Raw genomic sequence first — 24378 nt, forward strand, 5'->3', positions numbered from 1 at the left:
CATTCATACAAACATGTAAACAAAACACCGATCCAAAGCCCCGGCCCTCAATATGGATCAGCAATACAGAACAGCTTACTGTGATACATTTTCTTCATATTCGAAAGTACTATTATATTATCACTTCAAAGCTAAAATGGGGCCTTGGTATTTAATAATGTTAAAAACTATACCTAAGAAAGAAGAAAGCAATTTTCAAAAAGGTGTATGCAAAAAACAATTCTGGGGCCATACTACGGCCACACGACACATCAGAAGACACTCCCTACCCATTTTCCATAATTACCACACCATATTTGATGGGGAAGATGCTTGCCTTGCATGTGGTCGACCTGGTTTGATCCCTTCCATTTCCATGTGGTCCCCAAAGCCCATCAGGAGTGATCCTTGAGCACAGAGCCAGGAGTAAGCCATGAGCCAAACAAACAAACAGAAAACAATAATTCTGCTGACGCCAAAGATATCGTAGGAAAAAATGCCCGCCTTACACAACAGACCAGAATTAATCTTGGCAACTACACATGATCTCCTGAGCACACCAGAAGTAAGCCATGAGCACAGATAACAATCCCCTAGTAATAGTAATGATAATAATTCTGCCATCAGAGTAGGAAGTAAAGGCTGTGGAAAAGAATCAAGAGGCTTCTGGAAGATGATTGGAGGCTGGAGTTCACACAGAAACCCAGAATTCAGCCCTCTCATTACAAGTTTGAAGCAGACGTGAGTACTTCAAGATATGACCCCAAATGAAAAACCAAAAAAGAAAAGGAAAAATCAGAGTGTAGAACTGATTAAGATGATACAGAAAACGAACTGAGTTTACTAACAACAAGGAAGTCTTAGAAAATACACCCAGTCTTCGTGTTCAGTCCCACACCAAGTGTGGTGGTGCTTTTGATAAGAATGCTAACAGAATCTCACTCATAGCTTACCCTGACGGAGGGGGTGGATTATCACACAACTGAATTCATTTGGCCTCGTTTTACTTTCAGGCTCAAACTGTGCCATCATTTGGAGTGAGAACTCCTTCCAACTGAGTAATGGAACCTCATTCACTTTGTCCAGGAACAAAGCGGTCTCCCAAGTTTCCCTGGTTTACCGCTAGTCTAAAGTCCAGGGTCAAAGATGCAGAAAGTGTTCAGAGACCACTACTTAGGCTGTCTAGTGCTTTGCTGTCACTGTAAAAATACTTATTTTTGCTAAGTATTTTTCTCTCCATATACAGTGAATGTGGTATTTGGTAAATATTACAAAATCAGCAAATTTAACTTAAAAATTACAATATCTTGTATCACTTCCTTGACTTTTTTACATCTTTCTTTCATTATCTTTCTTTCAATACCTTTGTATTGTCGAGCTTACCAGGAATATACAAGTCAAGCGCTAAATATGAAAACTACTTGAGGGGCCAGAGCAATAGTACACTGGGCAAGGTGCGTGCCTTCCCTGCAGCTGACCAGGGTTCAATCCCCAGCATCCCATATGGTCTCTAGAACCCGCCAGGGGTGATTCCTGCGTGGAGAGCCAGGAGTAATCCCTGAGCATCGCCGGATCTGGCCGAAATAAGGAAAAAGTAAATAAATAACATAAAATAAAATCCCTGGACATTTTTGTCAGGCATCTATGCCACCTACACTGTATTTCATCTTTATGATCAACTTTTACTATACTTTGAATCATACACAACACAGATAAACACCCTCAAAGATCCATCCTTTTTCTCCGCCTCTTCATTCACTAGGTAACAACTCTTCCTAGCTGATCTTTCCACTGCTGTTTTACTCTTTAGAAATAAGACAATTCTAAGGACCGTTTTTCATTTATAGTCTCAAAATCACTTTAAATCTGTATCCAGAACTTGTCTTCATTCTTTTCTAAAGCTATACAGTTCTCACTTGATTTTCGACTGCCGATAACTAATTTTTTATGAGCATTTTGCTATTACAGATTCAACTTCAGCACAGGGTTTTAATTTATCCCCTTTCTGAATACATCCACCACAGACGGAGCTTTAAGATCCCTGCCAATGGGTCCGGAGCACCGGACAGCGGGCCTTGTACTATTCCACTTGCCTGCACACAGCTGACCCAGGTTTGATCCTCGGTAAATCCATGTGGTTTCCCAAGCCCTGCTACCTGTGATTGCTGAGCACTGCTGGGTGTAGCTCTCCAAAATAAAATAAAATAAAATCCCTATCACAACTGCAGACTTTTCATTTGTGACGGACATGCAAATAATTCTCTTATTTTGCATTTATTTGATATATAATGGAAAAGAGCATTCCTGAAGTCCAAATTACTACGTTTATATCCCAGTTACAATACTTACTAGCTGTGTGACCTTGGACAAAGTATTTACCACTTTGTAATTTAATTCTGATCTGTAAAAATGGGGAAAAGAACAGTACCATCGTCACAGGTTTATGTGAGGATTAAATTAATTCGATATTGTATACTAAAAACATGTGGCAGGTAATTTTACTTATAAATATTAAAATATTTTATCTTAAAGTATTATCACAGTGAATGAAAGCAACTTAGCTCACCACTGCTTGATAAGATCATGATAAAAAATAGTATTTCTAAACTCAAAATGGTGTATCAACAAACTTCAAATTTTTAAGAAATCTCAACAATTTAAATTTGAGTATTTTTAGAACAGTATTATTTCATCTAGGTAATGTGTTCCTAGTCATGGACTACAATAAAGCTATTTTTGCTCTTAACCATTTGCTCCTAAATCAGGTCTACTTGCTCTCTATCCAATTTTCATAACATTGCAATTTTCTGCTTCAGAGAACAAAGAAGCTACTTACAGATACTGTCAGGATAAGTTTAATAGTGACATTTAGTCAAAAACATATCATAGATGTGATATACCATACTATGTTAAGGAATAGTATCTAGAGGAATTGAAAATGAAAATAATGAGCTAATATAAACTATTATTACAGTTTCAGAATTCTGAGAATAGAAAAACGTCAAAAATTTCAGCATTCTCTCAACTTTTAACTATAGGCTTACAAGCCCTATTGTCCTAAAGCCATCCTTTACATAAAACCAAGTAATTTATTCATCATACTTAGTATTCTCAGCCACTTACTTAGTAATAAAATCCAGTTTCCGAGATTTCAAATCAATATAAAGTTTTAGTGGTGGCCATGTTCATATGAAAATACAGTCATATGTTTCTAGCTTGCCAACTTTAATATATTTATATCCTATTTAAACGACCTTTTGGCATACTAAGAAGAAAGTGGTTGAATCTATACTTATGTTAAATGTTACAAATATCATACTATGTAGCTGAACGGCAGCAGATTTTTGCCAAATCATCCAGTCAAAATATTAAGTACATATGAAGGACAAATAGTGACACTGCCTTTTTTTTACTTTAAAGGCAAATAGATATTTTTCTAAAATATATATATATCTCAGATATTTACTATATAAATTTTCCATAGTAAGATGTTTTTTGTTCTTCAGAATGTGCTAAATAAGTACAGTTGGTGATAAAGATAAAAGAGTAATGGTCCATACTTGTCAAATCATCTCCTAAACATCAGAACTGTAATATTATATTCTTTAAGTAATCAGTTCTTGAGAAAAGCGGTCAAAGGACAAGGTAAAAAAAAGTAACTCATTTTGTAATTTATTGTAAAATAAATACCTTACAGTCAAAGATCAGGACAACCAAATGATCTGGCCTCTGAAAGGTGGCCTGCACCAGCCTCCCTGCCACCAGATCACCGTGAAATTACATAATTAGATAAAAATTACTTTTGCTATTTATGTTAGCTGATTACATGCTTGTCGTTGTTTTAAGTGCATTATATATACACAATTATGTAATCTTCACTGTAGCATTAAGTAAAAGACACGGTTTTAATCCCATTTTACAGATGGAAAGCAAGGAGCAAAGAGTTACCTGCTCACTTCACACAGCAGAGACAAAACCTGATTCTGGCAGCTGAACTTTCAGTCTACAATTTTCTGGCCAAACCACAGAGCTTCTAATTATTTTTTCAAGAGAACTATTAAAAACAGGACAAAGTAATCTTCTTTTAAAAAATATCACTTTTTAAATGAATTTCATAGTGGCCACTCCATATGACTCAGAACAAGCTGTTTTTATAATGACTTTACTGGCTAGAGCGATAGCACAGCGGTAGGGCGTTCGCCTTGCACACAGCTAAATATGGTTGACCCGAGTTCGATTCCTCCACCCCTCTCCAAGAGCCCAGCAAGCTACCGAGAGTATTTCGCCCGTATGGCAGAGCCTGGCAAGCTCCCCGTGACGTATTCGATATGCCAGACACAGTAACAACAAGTCTCATGATGGAGACGTTACTAGGCCCACTCGAGCAAATTGATGAACAACAGGAGGACCGTGACTAATAATATTGCAGAAGAACAGGGAAAAAATAGTTTGAATTCTAACGTTTTCTTGGGCTTGCAAAAATAAACAACAACCTCTTTTTCATTTGGAGTGTACCAATTATAACAGAGGACTTCAAATAAGACACGATTATTATTATTGTTACAGATTATTAAAAATCACGTAGCATAACTGCTTATGTGATATGCTCATCTTATACCAAAAGGTATATTTGTACTGTGTGCACAAAGCAAGTTCAAGCAGCTGAACTGTGTGCGCAAAGCAAGGTGTAGGTCAAGCGGAGAACAGGATTCCAAATGCACAGACGACTGTCATTTGTATGTTCCAGATGTCATTTTTAGCGGAACTCTGTGTGATCTTTAACATAAAAATTATGGATTTCCTGATGGTCAGCCTCTCAAGATTCAATTAGAATGAAACAAAAACTGAACAGATTAATCACAAGCTAAGAAATTAAAACAGGGCTACTTTAGGCAGATGCCAGGCATGTATGTGGTAGATCCCAAGTTCAATTCTGGTACTGCACAAACTGTGTCCCAACTGTGGCTTTAGTGACCACCAGTACCACCAGGCCTGCACAGCACTGCAACGCAGGGCCGGAGCCTGAACACTCAGACCCTTAAGACTGGGCCAAATGGGGATGGAGCGATAGCACAGCCGGTAGCGCGTTTGCCTTGCACGCAGCCGACCCGGGTTCAATTCCCAGCATCCCATGTGGTTCTCCCGAGCACCGCCAGGAGTAATTCCTGAGTGCAGAGCCCTGAAGCACACCTGAAGGGCAAGTGTACTACTTGCTGTACTCTCTGTCCCCTTGAGACTATTAGTAAGTTCTACAAAAACTCCAAAGATGATCTATTACCTTTATCAATCTCTTTCAAAAGGATGAAAAAAGGGGAATTCTTTCTAAACACTTTTTATACGATTAACATATCTTGATACTAAAAGCAGAGACATCATAAAAGGCCTATAAAAGTTTCCTGATGGCTATAAAAACAAAAATCTGCAATAAAACCGTAGTAAAACAAAGTCAACAATGTATTTAAAAGTATGTATTACAACCAAACTGGATTTATTCCAGAAATTCAACACATACAAATCAATTAATGTAATACATCAACAAAATAAAAAAGTAAAAATCATGTGAATAGTATCTCTAGACACAAAGAAGCTCTGGACAAGATTCAGTATCTAAGTGTGACAAAAACTCTGCAAAATGTGGACTAAAGTAACATACTCCAACGCAGAAAAGACTATACACAACAAAACCACACCATACTCTGGAGAAAATCTGAGACACTTTTCTCTAAAATCAAGCAAAGACAAAGATGTCCATTCTTAACACTGTAACTCAAAAATAGGGCTGTAGAAGTTCCAGTGGCACGATTCAAAATAGGACTGAAGGAACTTGTTAGCACACAGTATTTATAAGGCAGTATGGGCGAAATAGGACTGAAGTTCTGGTCAAAACCATTAAACGGGGGGCTGGAGCGATAGCACAGTGGGCAGGGCATTTGCCTTGCACAAGGCCAACCCGGGTTCGATTCCCAGCATCCCATATGGTCCCCTTAGCACTGCCAGTAGTGACTCCTGAGTACAGAGCCAGGAGTAGCCCCTGTGCATCACCGGGTGTGACCCAAAAAGCAAAAAAATTAAAATTAAAAAAAAAAGAAAACAATCCCATCAAAAACAATGAAGGAGACAGGACGGAATCCCATGCATGCCTAGCATGCCCCAGACTAGGTTCAATTCCCAGCACCCACATGGTGCCCCTAGCATCATCAGTTGCAACCCCGAGGAGCCCCAACACCTCTGGTAGTGGTCCTGGAGGCAGCCAGCACACAAGCAGTGGCCCAGGTATGTCAGCACCACCAGGTCTGACTGTGCTGCTAACCCACTTGAATGAGAGCTGCTGGGTGAGCCCCATGCTTCCTAAGCACTGCTTCAGAGTCCCCCCAAAGTAAATATGTACCTAAAACTGAATAAAAGAGGCAAACAACCTGTACTACACAAGGTAAAGTCATTATTAAAGGAAACAGGACACAAAGAAATGAAAAGACATGGATTAGAAGATGTAATGTTACAATGACCATTCTACCCAAAGAATCACACAGATTCAATTCACTCGCTATCAAAGTCCCAATGACAGATAGTACAGGAGGTAAGATACCTTGCATGCAGCCAATCCTGGTTTAATTCCTGACACTACTAGGTTTTCCAAGCGCTGCTGGGGTCACTCCTGCTTGTTAGGAGTGCATCCCTGGGCGTGACCCAAAAAGCGGGCAGGGCACATCACCACAATTCCACTCAGAAACAATTATCACTAAAGCAGCTACTAGTCTTCTAGACAGATGAAGTTCCTCAATGTAATTATATACAGCCACACCCGTTTAGTAAGGGCTTAAGTGCAGGACAAGTTCATATAAGCATTTTTGTAAACAAAACGTCTAACACTACTTGAAAGTTTTTGAACTAGGAGAATACTCTGAAGTGACAGACAAGTAGCAGTAGATAAGGTCTCAAATATCCGAGGACTTAATAAGCCACAGAAGCTAAACAAATGGTACAGCTTGGGTAGGGTGCTTGCCTCATCTTGGAAGACCTGGTTGAATCCCCAGCACTCCATAAGGTCACTGAGCACCACAAAGTGGCGACCCCTGAGTACAGAGCCAGGAGTAAGCCCTAAGCAACATCTGGTATAGTTATCCCTGGTGGAGGTGGGGTGGGGGTGGGGAGGTGCAGACTGTCACTACCTCAGAGACAATCTGCTTCTTTGCTTTTATTCCCGACTGTAAAAAAGAAAATAAGGAACCTATGAAGTGTAACAAAAGACTTCTGCCATGGTTCTACTCTATTTCATCCTTTTGAGTTGGCAACATTATTTTTCAAAAATAAAATAAAGAAGAAGAAACTGGAGTACACTGAACACTGAAGCAAGTACATAGTCTGATAAATGGACTTTCTTGGGAAATTAGAATCAACCCAAAATCTTTTTTATTTCAACTCCTACCAAAGTAGTTTCTAAATTGTAAGATTCTTGTCAAGTCTAAAGAAAATATTCTAATACAATAACATTAATCTTAAATATCACTCTAATCATAAGAAAGTAAAATTTATTTTAGGTATGGAATATCATTCATTGTCCTCAGAAAAATAAGTACTGAGACTTAAAGTCCCCATGGAGAGCCACAACAGTTTTTCACAAATTTTATTCCACAAAAATGATTTTTTGTTATTCCACTAGCCATTAAGTTTTAACAAAGAATACACTAAAAACTACTGTGGGTCTGCTATGGGGTGGTTGGGGAAATGGAGACAATGGTGGAGGGAAGGTGACAATAGTGGTGGGATTTGTGTTCTAATATTGAATGCCTATAACATGATCATGAACGACTTCATAAACCAAAATGTTTAAGTGGTGGCAGGAACGGCATATCGTGTTGATGTGGACCAGGAGATGACTCAGTGACTGAAGCACCTACCTTCCTTGCAAGAATTAAGCATGGAGTTAAATTTCTATTGCTGCCACATGCGCTGAGCTCAAACACAGTAGTTCTATCACCTACGCCCCCTGGCACCCTAAGCAATTTCCAACTACACTCTAGAAAGGTGTGCGCAAGCACAGCAACTAAAGGGTACAATCTTCAGTGAGAACTGCAACTGAAAAATGAGAAAGGAAAAAAAGTATATGTGTACTGTGGAGAGGAGAGTAATTCCTATGGGCTGTGTGAGCACAACAAAGGCACCACCACGAAAGGCAAATCAAAATGAATTAAAGACCTCGACATTAGACCAGAACCCATAAATTACACTAAGCAAAACAGAGGTAGTACCACTTTGCGACACTGAATCTAGAGGCATCTTCAAGGATCCATAGCTAAGAAAAGACTACCACTAAAAACCTTCTACTACTACTACTAAAAAGTTTCTGCATCACAAAAGATAGAAGAATCAGAATAAAAGGAAACTCCCACAGACTGAAGAGAATATTTGCCCATCATTCGTCTGACAAAAGGTTACATCCAAGATATGAAAAGCAAAGTTAGACCTCTACAAGAAAAAACAACCCATCAAAAAACGAGGAGAAAAGATAAACTGAAACTTTCTCAAAGAAGACATACAAATGGACAAAAAATAAACGGAAAAAAAAGCTCTCCATCACTTATCATCAGGGAAATGCAAATCAAAACAACAATGAGATATTACCTCACACTAGTGAAGTGGGCTCTCACCACAAAGAACATAACAACCACAGTTAGCATGGAGGGGAGAGGGCAAAAAAGAGACCCTCATTCGCTGCTAGTAGAAATGCAACTGTTCCAGCCTTCTGGGAACACAAAACTCTCAAAATCTAGGAATTGAGCTTTCATGACTCAGCAATGCCACTTTTTTTTTTTTGCTTTTTGGGTCACACCCGGCGATACTCAGGGGTTACTCCTGGCAGTGCTCGGGGAACCATATGGGATGCTAGGAATCGAACCTGGGTCGGCCGCGTGCAAGGCAAACACCCCACCTGCTGTGCTATCTCTCTAGCCCCAGCAATTCCACTGCTTGACATATTCCCCGAGGATCCCAAAATACTATTTAGAAAAGACACGTGCTCCTATGTTCACTGCAGCACTCTTTACGATAGCCCAAACCTGGAAATAACCAGTGGACCAGAAGAGCTAACTGGATGAAGAAACTATGGTACATATACACAATGGAATACCATTCAACAACAAGAAAAGATGAAATAATGCAATTTGCTGCTACACAGGTGGATTTGGAGAGTGCCATGCTAAGTGAAACTTGTCACAAGAGAGGAGACAGACAGAATTATCTCGGATACCAGATATAAAGAAAAACAGCAGGGGAATAACAAATGCCCAAAGGCAACAGGAACTGAGAACTGGTCTTTAGTAGGAAGCTTACGAGGAGGGTGCAGGAGATACTGGGGCAGCAGTGGAGAGACACAGGCACTTTGGTGGAAGGGTTGGTGCTGGGATGATCTTATGAAAGAAACTCTATGATAGCAGTATTGTAAAACAGTTTCTAAAATAAGATTTAAAAGAGAAAAGCACTTAGGCTGAAGATGCAACTACCATAATCTGGTGTGTAACCACTGGGGAGTAGCACCACGAAGTACGCAAGTACCACAACCAAGTATGGATATAACCCTGATCACCACAATGTCACCGCAGGGAAGGGAGGGAGGAAGGACTGCAGCTGTTACCCAGCAATGTGCCTTGTTCTCTCTCAGTGACAGAAGTTAGGCAGCTCTGGCAATCTTGCTTCCTTTCTGACTGACACCACCAAGGTCAGATACCAGTACCCTAGTCTTTTCCTAACATATGAATAGCTTTCAGTTTCCATTCGTCTACTCAGAAAACAACTCCTATCTCTTTACCAAGTGAATTCTTTCACATGAGCTCCAGAATAGAGGTCTCTAAACCTTGTACCACTTGGAGATTTCTGGATGACCTTTACCAAAACAAACAAACAAACAAACAAACAAAAACACCCTACTCAGATCAGTCTGCTTACTGTCTCTCCACATTAAAAAGCTCTCGTTCCACTTTTCTCCCTCCCAGAGGGCTGCTCGTCCTGTGGTTCCATGTCAAGCCGTGGGCAGGCATCTCTGTTCCGCAGGATGGGTTTTGTTAAAGTTGTCAAGAGTAAGGCATACTTCAAGAGATACCAAGTGAAATTTCGAAGCCCGTGAGAGGGCTCTTTAGGAGAAAGAGCCTTGAATATAATCTCAGGGCTAGGATGAAGGAGACGTTACTGGGGCCTGCTCGAGGCAATCGACGATTAACAGGATGATTTGTGATTTGTGAGAGGGCAAAACTGATTACTATGCTCAGAAATGCCAGGTAATCCAGGATAAAAATAAATACACCAAAATACAAAATGATTGGTCATGTCACCAACAGGGACATCATTTGCCAGATTGCTTATGCTCATATAGAAGGAGATATAATAGTTTGTGCAGCATATGCTCATGATCTTCCAAAGTACGGTGTGAAGGTTGGCTTGACAAATTACGCTGCAGCATATTGTACTGGTCTGCTGCTGGCCCGCAGGCTCCTCAATAGATTTGGCATGGACAGAATTTATAAAGGCCAAGTGGAGGTCACTGGAGATGAATATAATGTGGAAAGCATTGATGGACAACCTGGTGCCTTCACCTGCTACTTGGACGCAGGACTTGCCAGAACTACTACTGGAAACAAAGTTTTTGGGGCCTGGAAAGCAGCTGCGGATGGAGGCTTGTCTACTCCTCATAGTACCAAACGATTCCCTGGCTATGACTCGGAAAGTAAGGAATTCAATGCTGAAGTACGTCGGAAACACTATCATGGGGCAGAACGTCGCAGAGTATATGTATTACCGAATGGAAGATGAAGATGCCTACAAGAAACAGTTTTCTCAATACATAAAGAACATAACTCCAGATATGATGGAGAATATGTATACGAAAGCTCATGTGGCTATACGAACCAATCCTGTTTATGAGAAGAAACCTAAAAGAGAAGTTAACAAGAAGAGGTGGAACCGTCCCAAAATGTCTCTTGCCCAGAAGAAAGATCGGGTAGCCAAGAAGAAAGCAAGTTTTCTCAGAGCTCAGGAGCGGGCTGCTGAGAGCTAAAATCAACCATGATTGTTTAATGGAGATTTTGCAAAGACAGTAACAAATCTATCAACCAAGACAAAAACAAAAAATAAATGAAAATCTCTCATTCCACGTTTCTTTGAGGGGAGGCAAGTGGGGAGGGGGGCGTGTTCAGGGCTTATTCCTGGCTTTGCGCTCAGGGATCACTCCTGGTGGGCTTGGGGGACCATATGGGGTGCCATTAATTGTACCCAGGTTGGCCACAGGCAAGGCAAGCACTCTCCCACTTTACTATCTCTCTTGCCCATCATTTCACTTTTTAACATTAAGTCCTTGTTAAGGGGTTGAAGTACGTATCAGAAAAATATATTGAAGTCCTCATCTCTGCTACCTGGGAATACACCTTTATTCCGAGAGATCTTCGTATAATGCAAAAGAAGTTTTTAGGAGGGCTAGAAGCACATGGCCCCACATGTGGCCTCATCCGGTGTGATTCCCAGCGCCACATGGTCCTGTGGGCACCACCGAATGCAGCCTTTGAGCCCCAGAGAGCCACAGGGTTCAGCTGTCTTAGGCTTCTGCATCGAATCACAGACCAGTTGGCCAAGAATTGCTGGAAGGGGGTTCTTCCTAGAGGCCATCTCCACCAAAAACAGATAAAGTTCATATGTCTGCCTTCTAATCTGCTACGACTAGTCCTTATAGAAAAGAACAGAAGAGAATATCATGTGGCAACGGCTGTAACCACCAGAAACTAAGAGAATGACATAGCATACATTCTTCCCTGGAGTCAAGAGAGAGAACATGGCCCTCCTAGCATCTTGATTTCATATTTCTTGTCTCTAAACACCTGAGAAAATCTGTAATTACTACAGATAGTAACAAATTTCTGTTAAATCGTCAAGGTTAGGGCATTTAGTAAAATTAGGTGACCCTTGGTAAAAGAATACTGTTCTTAATGATAACTTCATACACCATTCTGCTTCTTATCACTTTACAACATTTTAATCATTTGGCATATGACACTCAGAAACTTACAATTTGTTTTTCTTCCTTTATCGCGGCAAACTTGGGCTTACATCACTGAATTTCAGGGGTACTTTTTTCATATTTCTTTTTAAAAGTAAATTGTTAAATCAGACCTATAACCAAAGCAGCACAATTCCTTCCACCACTCTTATCCCCCATCCGCAACTATTTTAGGGGCGCAACACCAGGCAACACTCAGAATTTATTCCTGGCTCAGAGAGTTCATGCATCACTCTAAAAAGGACTCAGATGAACATGCTGGGTGCTCAAGTAGAACCACGCCGATCGATTTATTTTTTCTCTTATTTTGTTATACCTCAATCAAGTGAGATCATACAGTGTTCATCTTTCTCTTCCTTACTGTTTAACATGACATCCACCAGCTCGATCCATGTCAAAGCAAAAGACAAGATATCATCTTTTCATAAAGCTGAGTAGTATTCCACTGTGTGTGTGTGTAGTGTTTTATTTGGGGGATGGGGCTGGGAGGCAAGAACCTTAGGCCACACCTGGCAGTACTCAGGGGATCATGTAATGCTAGGAATCAAATGTGTCTGCTATATGCAAAGCTATAAGCCACTTCTTTTTTTTTCCTTTTTGGGTCACACCCGGAGATACACAGGGGACCATATGGGACGCTGAGAATCGAACCCGGGTCGGCCACATGCAAGGCAAATGCCCTACCCAGTGTGCTATCGCTCCAGCCCCTATAAACCACTTCTTAATCCACTTATCTGTCACTGGGTATTAGGATTGCTTCCATATGTATATATTGTAAACACAGTGTGATGCAGTGAACTCACATTATCTTTCTGAATCAGTGTTTTAATATTCTTCAGAAAGAGAACTTAAGGTAGACCTACGGGGTCCAATGTTAAAGGTACTGTCAATATCATGAATCAACCTCTGTATTCATTTCCAAAGAGGCTGGACTAATTTTCATTCCCACCAACAATGACTAAGGACGCCTTTAATTCGCCAAATGTCTGCCAACATTGTTGTTTCGGATCTTATTTCTATATAAATGAGACCTTATTTCTAAAAAAATGCAAACTGTTCATTGTGATCTGCAGTTCTTGAAGAACTAATGGTGAGCATTTTTCATATGCTTATTAGCCAACTGCATGTTTTCCTTGGAAATTTTTCATAAAGCTGAGTAGTATTCCACTGTGTGTGTGTGTGTGTATAGTGTTTTATTTGGGGGATGGGGCTGGGAGGCAATAAGCAATTCATCTCTACTGTACAAATGAATATTTTGGGGTAGGTTTATTTCATTTTGATTGCTTGTTTTTTTTGGTTAACTCCTTATACACCTTAGATATTAGACCTTCAGTGGATGTATAATGTTCAAATATTTTCTCCAACTCAAGTCACTAAATGTTGACTTGACCATTAACCCGACCATTACCAAACTACCCTCCCAATATGTTGAACTCACTAATTTTGTTTCAGCATATTTAATATTAATTCCTTTGAAGGTTGCAAGAATTGGCAAATAAAAAATACTATGTCTTCCCCACACCCTTTACCCACTTGGTATTCTGTGAACAAACATTTTGACTCTACTGGCAGAGAACAAAATACTTTTATTTTATTTAGAATATAAACAATGTTACAATTTTCTTGCAACACATACTACACTGTTGTAATTAAAATAGATATCCTTGGGGCTGGAGAGATAGCACAGTGGGTAGAGCATTTGCCTTGCACGCGGCCGACACAAGTTCGATTCCCAGCATCCCATAGGGTCCCCTGAGCACCGCCAGGAGTAATTCCCGAGTTCAGAGCCAGGAGAAACCCCTGTGCATTGCCAGGTGTGACCCAAAAAGCAAAAAAAAAAAAAGATATCCTAATCAGTTCTTACAGCAATATGAAAACGTAACCCAAAAGTTAGGGGGAAAAATGTTTTTGCCTTGGGGCCACAACTGGCTGTGCTAAGGGCTTACCTCAGGCTGTGTCTCAGAAATTACTCCTGGAAGACCAGATGTGATGCCGGGGGCTGAATTGCAGCCAGCTGCATGCAAATCAGGGACCTTACCATTCTTTTCCCTCCCTCCCTCCTTCCCTTCCTCCCTCCCTCCCTCCCTCCCTCTCTCTCTCTCACACACACACATGTAGGATAACACTCTTTTGTCCTTCCTTAGGTAGCTTAGGTTTGTCAGGTCACAGCCATCTAAGGACACTGAACTTGTATTGTAAGCAATGTCCTTTCTGTGTGGACACAGGAAGACAGTTAATATTATGCTTTGTAACTTGGGAGTTGATTGACTCTGAACAATATTTACTCCTGGGCAACTGATTTCTTGACTCAGTTGCCCTTAGTTCCTAGCACCACAAAAGCAGGGTCCCGACGAGGGACTGAATGGACCCAGGGAAAGCTGTGAGCTACCCTGGCATCGAAATGGGCCAGGCCAAAGAGCCACGATACTCAACTGTAAGTTGAGGGCATGATCATGGACAAATGCTGTCATGATCCAAAAGTAAGTAACAACGAGACTAGGACCCTGCTGGAGCTAGGAAGATTAACCTGGCTTGAGGACTGCGGAATGTATAGTGAGATGTTCTCAGGAAGAACCAAACTAAATTTATATCTCTTACTGTGCTCATACAGAATGACATTGCTAGAAATATTAGAAGTAGATATATCACAACTATTTAAGTAGATTAATAACTGAGGGAAGAACACACCCTTGTTGGGATCCCACCCTTGAGCAGATCTCCTAGTAATCTGAAGTAATCTCTGTAGATGAGATTTTATCCTTGAGTTAATCTCCTGGAGGAGTGGTCTTACCTCTCTTTGTTGATTCGTCAGTATTCAACCCACCTTTATGTTACCGCCTTATGTGACTGCTATATAAACTAAGATGTAAGCTCGGAAAGGGAGTCAGAAGCGAGAGAGCTCTGGCTCCAGAGATCCAGAGTCAGAGCCAGAAGGAGAGAGGTTCCAAGATTGGGGCCCAGGAGAGAAGGAGGCAGAGAAAGACAGGAGTGAAGAGGAATGGAATAAACTACTATTGATATAGACCAGGCTGGCCCTCGTTTCTTCTTCCGTCTGCCCTTGGCCAACAGCCGTTCTGATCCAGGCCACACACAGCGGCTCAAGAGCACCGAACGCAGGCGGTGAGACAGTGCCGTCCAGTGAGCCCGTGAACATACAACCTTCGGCGTGATAAGATTTTACACACACACACACACACACACACACACACACACACACACACACACACCATGAGATAATGACCCACAATTCCACTCCTGGGAATATGCCCCAAGGGCTCAAAAGCATATTGCAGAAATGATATCAACACCCCTATGTTCATTGCAACACTATTCAAAATAGCAAAAATATGGAAACAACTCAAGTGTCCAAAAACAAATGACTGGATGAAGAAGTTATGGCACATATACAGAGTGGAATATTACTTGGCTGGAAGAAAAGATGAAGTCATGCAATTTGCTGTTACATGGGTGGATCTGGAGAGCATTATGTTAAGGAAAGTGAGGAAGAGGAAGAGACTCAGAATGGTCTCTCTCATATGTGGGATATAAAGAAACTTCATAGGGAAATATCAAAATGCCCAAAGACAATAGAACTGAAGAGCAGGAGAACTAGTCTTCAGCAGGAAGCTAGACACTGGAGCGCACGCGTGCATGTGTGTGTGTGTGTGTGTGTGTGTGTGTGTGTGTGTGTGTGTGTGTGTTGGGGGGAGGGGAAATTTCTGGGGGGGAGAAGGGGGAAACAGGAAGAAAAATGCCTGCCCCCTTCCCAGGCAGGCTGGGTGTGGGGGGAAACTTGGGGAGAGTGGTGGAAGACAGCAGACACTCATAAAATGATTGGTACTAAAACACTGTACATCTGAAGCTCAATCATAAATATCTTTATAATTTTATAATTTACAGTGCTTCAATAAAAATAAATTTTTTAAAAAAGAAAAAAAGATGCACTTAAGAGATACACCTTTTCCCAAAGTCCATACATACATGTATAAATACACATATAAATGTAAAAATATAACTTAACAAATATTTATACATATATTCTTATATAGGGCTGGAGTGATAGCACAGTGGTAGAGCATTTGCCTTGCACGCGGCCGACCCAACCAACCCGGGTTCAATTCCTCCGCCCCTCTCGAAGAGCCTGACAAGCTACCAAGAGTATCTCACCCACAAAGCAAAGCCTGGCAAGCTCCCCGTGACGTATTCGATTTGCCAAACACAGTAACAAGAAGTCTCACAATGGAGACGTTACTGGGCCCGCTTGAGCAAATCAATGACCAACAGGAGGACAGTGATACAGTGATATTCTTATATATGAATGTATAACTCTTACTATTAATAGTATATCTAAATGGTGACTTAAATCAGAGACAAATGGTTCAGAGGTATTAAATTGAAATCTACTAAAAGAACTAAAAGAATTTAGATCTACTCTAGAATTAGTCAACAACAAATCACCCCTATTTTAACAATCATTCCAATCAAATAGAAATGAAGGTCTAATTTCACAAAATATAGACAAAATTAACAAAATTCAACGTTCATTTAACATTAAAAATATCTTGGCTTCTCTCTGGAGTAGATTCTCCTTGAACACATTCTCTCTTCCTTTCTTCCCTTTTTTCCTCTCTTCTCCTCTCTCTCTCCACCCTCTCCCCTCTTCTTTGACCCCTTATATTTCTCTAAATAAAATATTTTATTACCAAAAAAGGTAATAGTACCTTAAGAACTTGAACTTGACCTTCTGTAGTGATTTCCTTTAGAAGTTCACAAAAGGATTGGCACAGACCTAGTGCATATGTCTGAAATTTAATGAGTCAAAATATGTGTATTAGTATATCAGCAATATCAAAAGAAGATAAAAATCACATCTGGAACTCAAAATCTACTTGAAAATTATACTAAGAATCTAGTCAGAGTTTCTATAGAAACTATCAGAATGGGATTCATAGCACAATGGGTAAGGTGCTTGGTTGCCTTATATGTGGCCAAGAGTGTTCTATCCCGGGCATCACATTTGTTTTCCCAAGCATCATCAGGAGTAATTCCTGAGTGAAGAGCCAGGAGTGATCCCTGAGCATTAGGAGTGTGGCCCAAAAATAAAACACAAAAAACAGGAGAGAAAGAGAATTAAGAAAACAATTCTTAGGAAAAAAAATCAACTGCAAATTTTATATAGATAGATTTGTTTATAACATATTTTCTACATCATATAAATTGATTCACAGACCTATACCATATCTGCCTTGCAATGAACAATGTTTCCCAAGATTTTCACCCTTAAAAAGACTGACCTTCTGAATTCTGAGGTTTGATCTGAAATTGGAAACAAGCAAAATAAACACACATTTTATGACATGCAAAAAATAACATACCTGTAAAAATTCTGTTGATGATAAAAAGATATAACCATTGATGATCTTTAAGCAAGTTCTTAGATTTTCTGAAGCAAGTTCTGTCAAAATAAACGTTTTAGATATTTTGGTATACCTCAAATTAGTTTAAATGTCCTATCTTTATTTAAAGCAAAATTGCAGGGCTGGAGCAATAGCACAGCAGGTAGGGTGTTGGCTTTGCACGTGACCGACCTGGGTTTGATTCCCAGCATCCTGTATGGTCCTCCAGCACTGCCAGGACTAACTCCTGAGTGCAGAGCCAGGAGTAACCCCTGTGAATCGCCAGGTGTGACCCAAAAAGAAAAAGAAAAAAAATAATAAAGCAAAATTACATACCCCTTTGTTTCCATTTTTTTCCCTGAGAGCTATTTAGACTAGTGCCTTTCAACCTTTTTATACCTGAAGACAGCACATATTAATTAAGTGGCAGTTGAAAACTACTGCTTTATACTATTAGTAAATGAACTAATTAAAACCTGACATTGCCTGCTACTTAATACTTACCCACACACCTCCCACTAGTTCAAACAATTCAGAAAATACCAAATTCTTTTTGTCCGTTCAGAAAAAAACGACTCATTCTTACATTTCAAACTAAAGTTCCAATGTAGCATGAAAAACCAAAATTGAATCATTTTACCATCCCATTTTAACATCTATCTTAATTGGGTTTCCTTTATGACTATTTACTGAATGACTGCTATTCTGCACTAGATAAGTGTGCTACCTATGGAAAAATGTTCCAATCATACTTCAAAAAATTACACTGCTAAGTATCTATCTCTGGGCTACCTAACAAAATGTGTTCCCTACATAAACCCTAACAAAAATTTCCTTAAAACATACTTATGAGTCAGCGAGATGGTGAAGGGATGAAGCACAGGCTTGGCATATGGGAGGCTGGGCTTAATCCCTGGTAGTCAAAGTGTTGCTCTAAAAACATTAGGCTCCATGATCTCACTGCTCAGACACACATATAAGCTTCAACAAATAATAAGTGATTTCCTTGTACATAATAGTCCCAATTTGTTAGTTCCTTAGCTAATAAAAATATATATACAGCACACCTGTGAACAACTGACAACACAGCATCACTTGCAAAAGAAACTGAACAGGGACCAGAGAAAGAGTAGAGCAGGTGCTTGCCTTGCATGGGGCTGATCCAGGCTCGAGCCCCGGAATCTCTTATGGTTGCTGGAGCACTGCTAGGAGTGATTCCTGAGTGCAGAGCCAAGATTAACCCTGAGTACTGCCAGGTGTGGCCCCAAACCACACACACACACCCCCCCCCCCAAAAAGAGGAAAAAAATATGAACAAAATCATGGTATACATGGTATACAGTAGTCTTACATAGTCCTTTAAATACTTTTTTTTTCAATCTTTTCTCTTTTTGTTTGGTTCTACAACTTTTGGACCTGATATGCAACAAAAAAATCTACCAGATAAATTGAAAGCTCTGTCTTTATTTTCCCAAAACAATACTTATGTTTGTAGGTAATACTTTAGTATTAATTGTTAAAAATATTTTAAAAGCAGAAATGGTTCTAAAAAGTTTAAGATTCTAAAAAGAAAAAGCTACAGGGGTAAGACACTATAGCTGGTAAGGCACTTGACTTGTACAGGGTTGACCCAGGTTTGATTCCTGGCATTTCATATAGTTTCCTGAGCACCCTAGGAGTGATCCTGAACGCAGCCAGGAGTGACCCTGAGCATTGTCATGTATGCCCCACCCCCAAACAAAAACAAAAAAATCTACAAATGATTAAAATGTTATTCAAGTTTTGGGCTGAATATCAGTGACTTCAACAAAAATAGGAGGCAAAATTTAGTCAGCAAATACTGCCATCAACTATGGCTACATTCAAAAATGTTATGCCATTATACATACCAAGAAGTGGTGACATATTCTGAAATAAACGAAGCAGTTCTGGTGTAATACATGAGCTATTTTCCAAAGTCACTAACCTAAAAAGAAAAACCAGATGATTAAGTCACTTTCCATGCCCATTAAAACTATAAACAGACAAAAAAAATAAATATAAACAAATGCCAATTACAAGTCAATCTCAGGGTACTGGAAATCCAAAACAGGGTCAAAGAGACAGCTCAATGACTAAGCATGTGTTTTGCATACTGGAGGTCTAGATTTGATCCCCAGTACTATATAGTTCCCCAAGCATTGCAATCACAAAGCCAAGAGTAATCCCACAACTACCACACACAGCTCAGAACCCAAACAAATGAAAAAATAAATGATAATTATAAGATAGAAATAAAATATAAATTGGGTGTAGTTTATCACAGAAGTATTCCTCTGATAAACCTCCCAATACATCCCGGAACCGCGCGGCCGCGGCCGCGACATCTTATCAGAACTTTTTTTTATGACATCTTATTGTCTCATTCCTACTTTGGACAAACTTGCAGGCTATCGAATGTAGCCTGCCCACAGGGCAGAGTCTGGCAAACTCCCCGTGGCGTACCCAATATGCCAAATACCAGTAACAATGATGGGTCTCATTCTCCTAAAGAGCCTTGAATATAATCTCAGGTCTAGGATGAATGAGACGTTACTGGGGCCTGCTCGAGACAACCGACGACATCCCTAAGAAGTAAAAGGTGGAAACAAGATTCAAAATAGCTACTGGAAAACAGGAATTTCTCAAACTGTAATAGTCATTACCGAAACTCTTATCTAATTGTACATAAAATTAAACTTCCTTGGAGCCAGAGAGCTAGTAAAAAGGGTAAGGCACTGCCTTGAATCCCCAGCACATGTGGTCCCCAGTACTCCCAGGGGTGATAGAGCTCTGCCAGCTGTGGCCCAAAAATCAAGAGAAATATAACATAAAGATATAATTAACATCCCAAATAATATGTTGAAACCTTTCTCCGGAGAAACAAACATCAAAGAACATCTATTACCCCAGTCTATCTTTACACCTACTCATCAATCAGAGTTTCTCACATGATGAGACAACTAAGGTAACAGAAATCTGAAAAGAAGGAGAATAAAAGTTAGTCTTTATTCACAAAAGGTATGACTAAAAGGAAAATGAGATAAAGAATTCCCAAGTTAAACAAATTACTCAGAAAGTTCCACAAGCTTGCTGAAGATATCAAAGTCAGGCTGAGTCTTGAACAACGAGGGGTTAGAAGAATGAATACTTGAGTGCATCAGAAAAATCAACATCTAACTTGACTCCCTCAAAACTCAACTATTAACAATGTTTACAGCAAGAATCACCAGTAACTAGTGCATCATCACAGGTTTGTATGTTTGCAATATTATCTTCTTACAATTAAGTCTGCGAGTGAAAAGAAAATGCTCTTAAGAAAATGAGAAGGACAAGAAAATATATATATATTGCAGGATTATTATGAATATATATTGCAGGATTGTCATATATAACAGAATACATATAACTGGGCTGGAGTGATAGCACAGCGGTAGGGTGTTCGCTTTACAAGCGGCCAACATGGACGACCCGAGTTCGATTCCTCCGCCCCTCTCGGAGAGCCCGGCAAGCTACCGAGAGTATTCGATATGCCAAACACAGTAACAACAAAGTCTCCAATGGAGACGTTACTGGGCCCGCTCGAGCAAATCTACGATCAACGGGAGGGCCTTTACCTTTATATATAACTGAAGTTTTCATCATCTATTTATCAAAAATTCACATACAATGGAACGATGCAGCTAAAATCCATGTTGCTCAAGGGCCAATTATTGAAAAGATCAATTTAATGTCTATACACCAATATTCATCAATATCTAACTGAATACTATTAGTCATACAAATATCTACCATCATGAAGACATTAATTCTCACTATATTGTTACAGAAAATCAAAAAACAATTCCGAATTCATAAAAGGTTTTTCCCTTGTAAACAAATGAAGCTCATTCTAGAAAGATTTGGATAGCAAATGAGAAGAACAGATAAGAAATTTCTCAATAAAACAAAACAAAACAAGAATAAAACAAAAAGGTTACAGCTGTTGCCACATTTATGCAGCCCAACTTCACAGCTTCACAACTTATCTCAGAAGAGATGTGTTTGTGTACTTCACAGGTACAAAAACTTGGGTGCCTTCGAGAACACGATGGGCCGAATCCCCACCTGTCCAAGCTCCAGCAGCCACGTTCACACCCCACGACTGGTGCCAGACACATAGCAAACTTCACTGCCTCACAACTGATCTCTGAAGAGACACTATGCCAACGAAACTCTCAGTTATACAGATCCTGAAGCTCCTGGAGTCAGCTGTGCTCGGCACCCCCAAATTCCACAATACTGACAACCCAGTAGGAGCACAGCAAATTACACAGGAAAGTAGCATAGAGGCCAACATAGCTCAGTAAGCAGAAACAGTAACACAGGAGGCTCAACTCGCAACAAACAGCCCAGGAAATCCTCAGAAAACGGTTTTCATAGCCCATTAATAAGCAAGAAAAATAACAATTTTTCACAAACTTACCGGACTATTTTCTTGATGATTCTACTTGCCATTTCATTGTAACAAGCAACATAAAATAAATTACTTTATGCCTGCCATGGGGGAAGGCTTGGAAGACAGGTTAGAAAACTGGATACAGTAGTGGAGGGAAAGTCAAACTGTTGGTGGGATTAGTGTTGGAACACTGAATGCCTGAAACTACTGTATAATAAACAACTCTGTAAACCACAGTGTTGAAAATTTAAAAACCTTAAAAAGTGTGAGGATACTTGTTTTTTAATACAACTAACTAGAAAACCACTGTCATACCACGAAAGTTTAAAGTATCAGAAACAGACCTCCTCATGTCAGGCTAGAGATGCGACACCAAGATGACTAAAGAGAGAAGTTTGGTGTGTGACACAGACCCTCCACCACATGCTAAATACAGATAAAATTCTAGGACTGAAAAATATTCTAAGATAACATGAGAACACTTTTATGGCTTCAGGTTAAAGAAAGTTCAATATAAGAACAATAAAATTAAAAATTACTCTATATTAAAAGATGACTCAAGAGGTCAAAAACATTCACATACTGGGAAACTGTTTGCAATGTACTACTGATAAAGACAGAATATCCAGAGATGGAGAGAATCTACAGTGGTTAGTATGTTTGCCATATATGCAGCCAACCTGGGTTCAATCCCTGCCACCCCCTCCCTGAGTGATCCTTGAGCACAGAGCCAGGAATGAGGGCCTATAGGTGTATTTTGCACCAAAGACAATTTCTAAGAATCAAAAAACATATTATTCCCAGATACCTAAACAAAAAGGAGAGGGAGGAAAAAAAGAAAGGAAAAAAGGGAGGAAGAGGAGCCTGGAACCAAGAAAAGGGAAGGAGAAAGAAGTGAAGAATGATGGAGAGGAGGGGAAAAAGATGCGAAAGGGAAGAGTGAAAGAGGAGACGTACATTACTTTCTCTGACTGATTCCTACACACTGTTATTTGAATTCTGACCATTTATACACTGGGCTTTCAAGCCTTTCCTACATCATAAACTACATCTTAAATAAAAAGTTTTAGTAAGCACTATAAAAAACTGCTACTAATATATGATAAGCTCAATGGAGCAAAGGGATATTCTAATGTTCATGTGTATTCAGCTGCCATAAAACACTCATTTCTTTTTTTCCTTCTTAACACGATGTATCGCTTAACACTGGAGCGATAGCACAGAGGGTAAGTTGTTGCCTTGCACGCAGCTGACCAGGGTTCAATTCCTCCAACCCTCTCGAGCAGCCCAGCAAGCTACCAAGAGTATCTCACTCACATGACAAAGCCTGGCAAGCTACCTGCGATGTATTCAATATGCCAAAAAAACAGTAACAACAAGTGTCACAATTTGTTATGAGATGTTACTGGTGCTCGCTCGAGCAAATCGACAAACAAGGGAGGACAGTGCAGTGCAGGACTCCTAATACGCAGTGTAATACTACGTATTACTGAGTAAAATATTAAAAATATTAAATCAAGCATTTGGTGCTGAGGTTTTTTTTTTTAATATTATAGCTCTTACTTCATTGCCATTTATTGCAAATACTTTTTTTTTATGACCCTTGCTAAACTTAAAAACTGATCTATTTGAATTAATTTCAAATCTGGAAAGCATTTTAGAAATCAGCCAGAGTTCCAGAACAACTTTTTCAATTTGGGCTTATCTCCTCTGAGTCTTTTTTTTTTTTGTCTTTTTTTTTTAATTTATTTTTTTGTAATGGATCCCCACGAGGTGTAGTTACAGACTTACAAACTTTCATGGCTACGTTCCAGTCATACAATGATGGAGTACCCATCCCTCCACCAGTGCCCATCCCCCACCACCAATGATCCCAGTGTGCCTCCCCCCACCCCCACCTCATCCCCCCACCCTGCCTCGCATCTGTGACAGGGCAGGTGCTGGGGTATTTTAATCTCAGTATTTAGTATGTGGTAAGAAGTTAAAAATGCAATGTCCTTCAAAACATCTAATTTAAATACTGAAAACTTTAAGTCAATTTTTAGTTTTGAAAAGTTATAAAGATTCCCACTGAATATTTCAAATTCCTGAGGATAAAATGCTGCTAATTTAAAGTTTATATTTTCCTTTTAACACTGACTGCTCGTAAGTCTACACTGAGTTAGAGCTATCCAGAAAAGATATTACTCAGTTCAGGGAAGCAGATTTTATGCTCCTTTTCATAAACGGTGAAATTTCAAGCCCTTGTTGCATGTCCTCTGATTTATTGGAATGTAAGAAGGGGAAGGCCAGGGAGGCGGGAGGATAAGATCCATGGTATTAAATTGTTCCTCTTACCATAATTCTAAACCATCTTCCAGAAGATAAACATGTGGAGGCTGGGAAACATCTGTACTCAGTTGAATAACTGGGAGCAGGAAAGGATACAGGTTCTTGCTGTCTGCTCCTAATCCCTATGGGAAGTATAAATAAAACTTAACATAAGACACTCTAAGGTCCCACCCCTC

At 39.8% G+C, this 24378-nt stretch overlaps 1 protein-coding gene and 1 pseudogene across 1 annotated transcript in view; one reads left to right on the forward strand and one right to left on the reverse strand.

Moving 5' to 3' along the window:
* The window catches only part of IPO11 (importin 11), a 185194-nt gene that overhangs the window by 76966 nt on the left and 83850 nt on the right, over positions 1-24378 (reverse strand). The window contains exons 21-24 of the mRNA XM_056112106.1: positions 24209-24324; positions 19305-19381; positions 17395-17474; positions 16741-16821 (exon numbers count right to left, since the gene is read on the reverse strand). Coding sequence (XP_055968081.1) covers positions 16741-16821; positions 17395-17474; positions 19305-19381; positions 24209-24324 — 354 coding nt within the window. The remainder of the gene's footprint in view (positions 1-16740; positions 16822-17394; positions 17475-19304; positions 19382-24208; positions 24325-24378) is intronic.
* Positions 10288-11091, forward strand: LOC130021361 (60S ribosomal protein L5-like; annotated as a pseudogene).

Source organism: Sorex fumeus, unplaced genomic scaffold (genome assembly GCF_029834395.1).
Source record: "Sorex fumeus unplaced genomic scaffold, SorFum_2.1 ptg000015l, whole genome shotgun sequence".
In the NCBI taxonomy this organism is placed as follows: Eukaryota; Metazoa; Chordata; class Mammalia; order Eulipotyphla; family Soricidae; genus Sorex; species Sorex fumeus.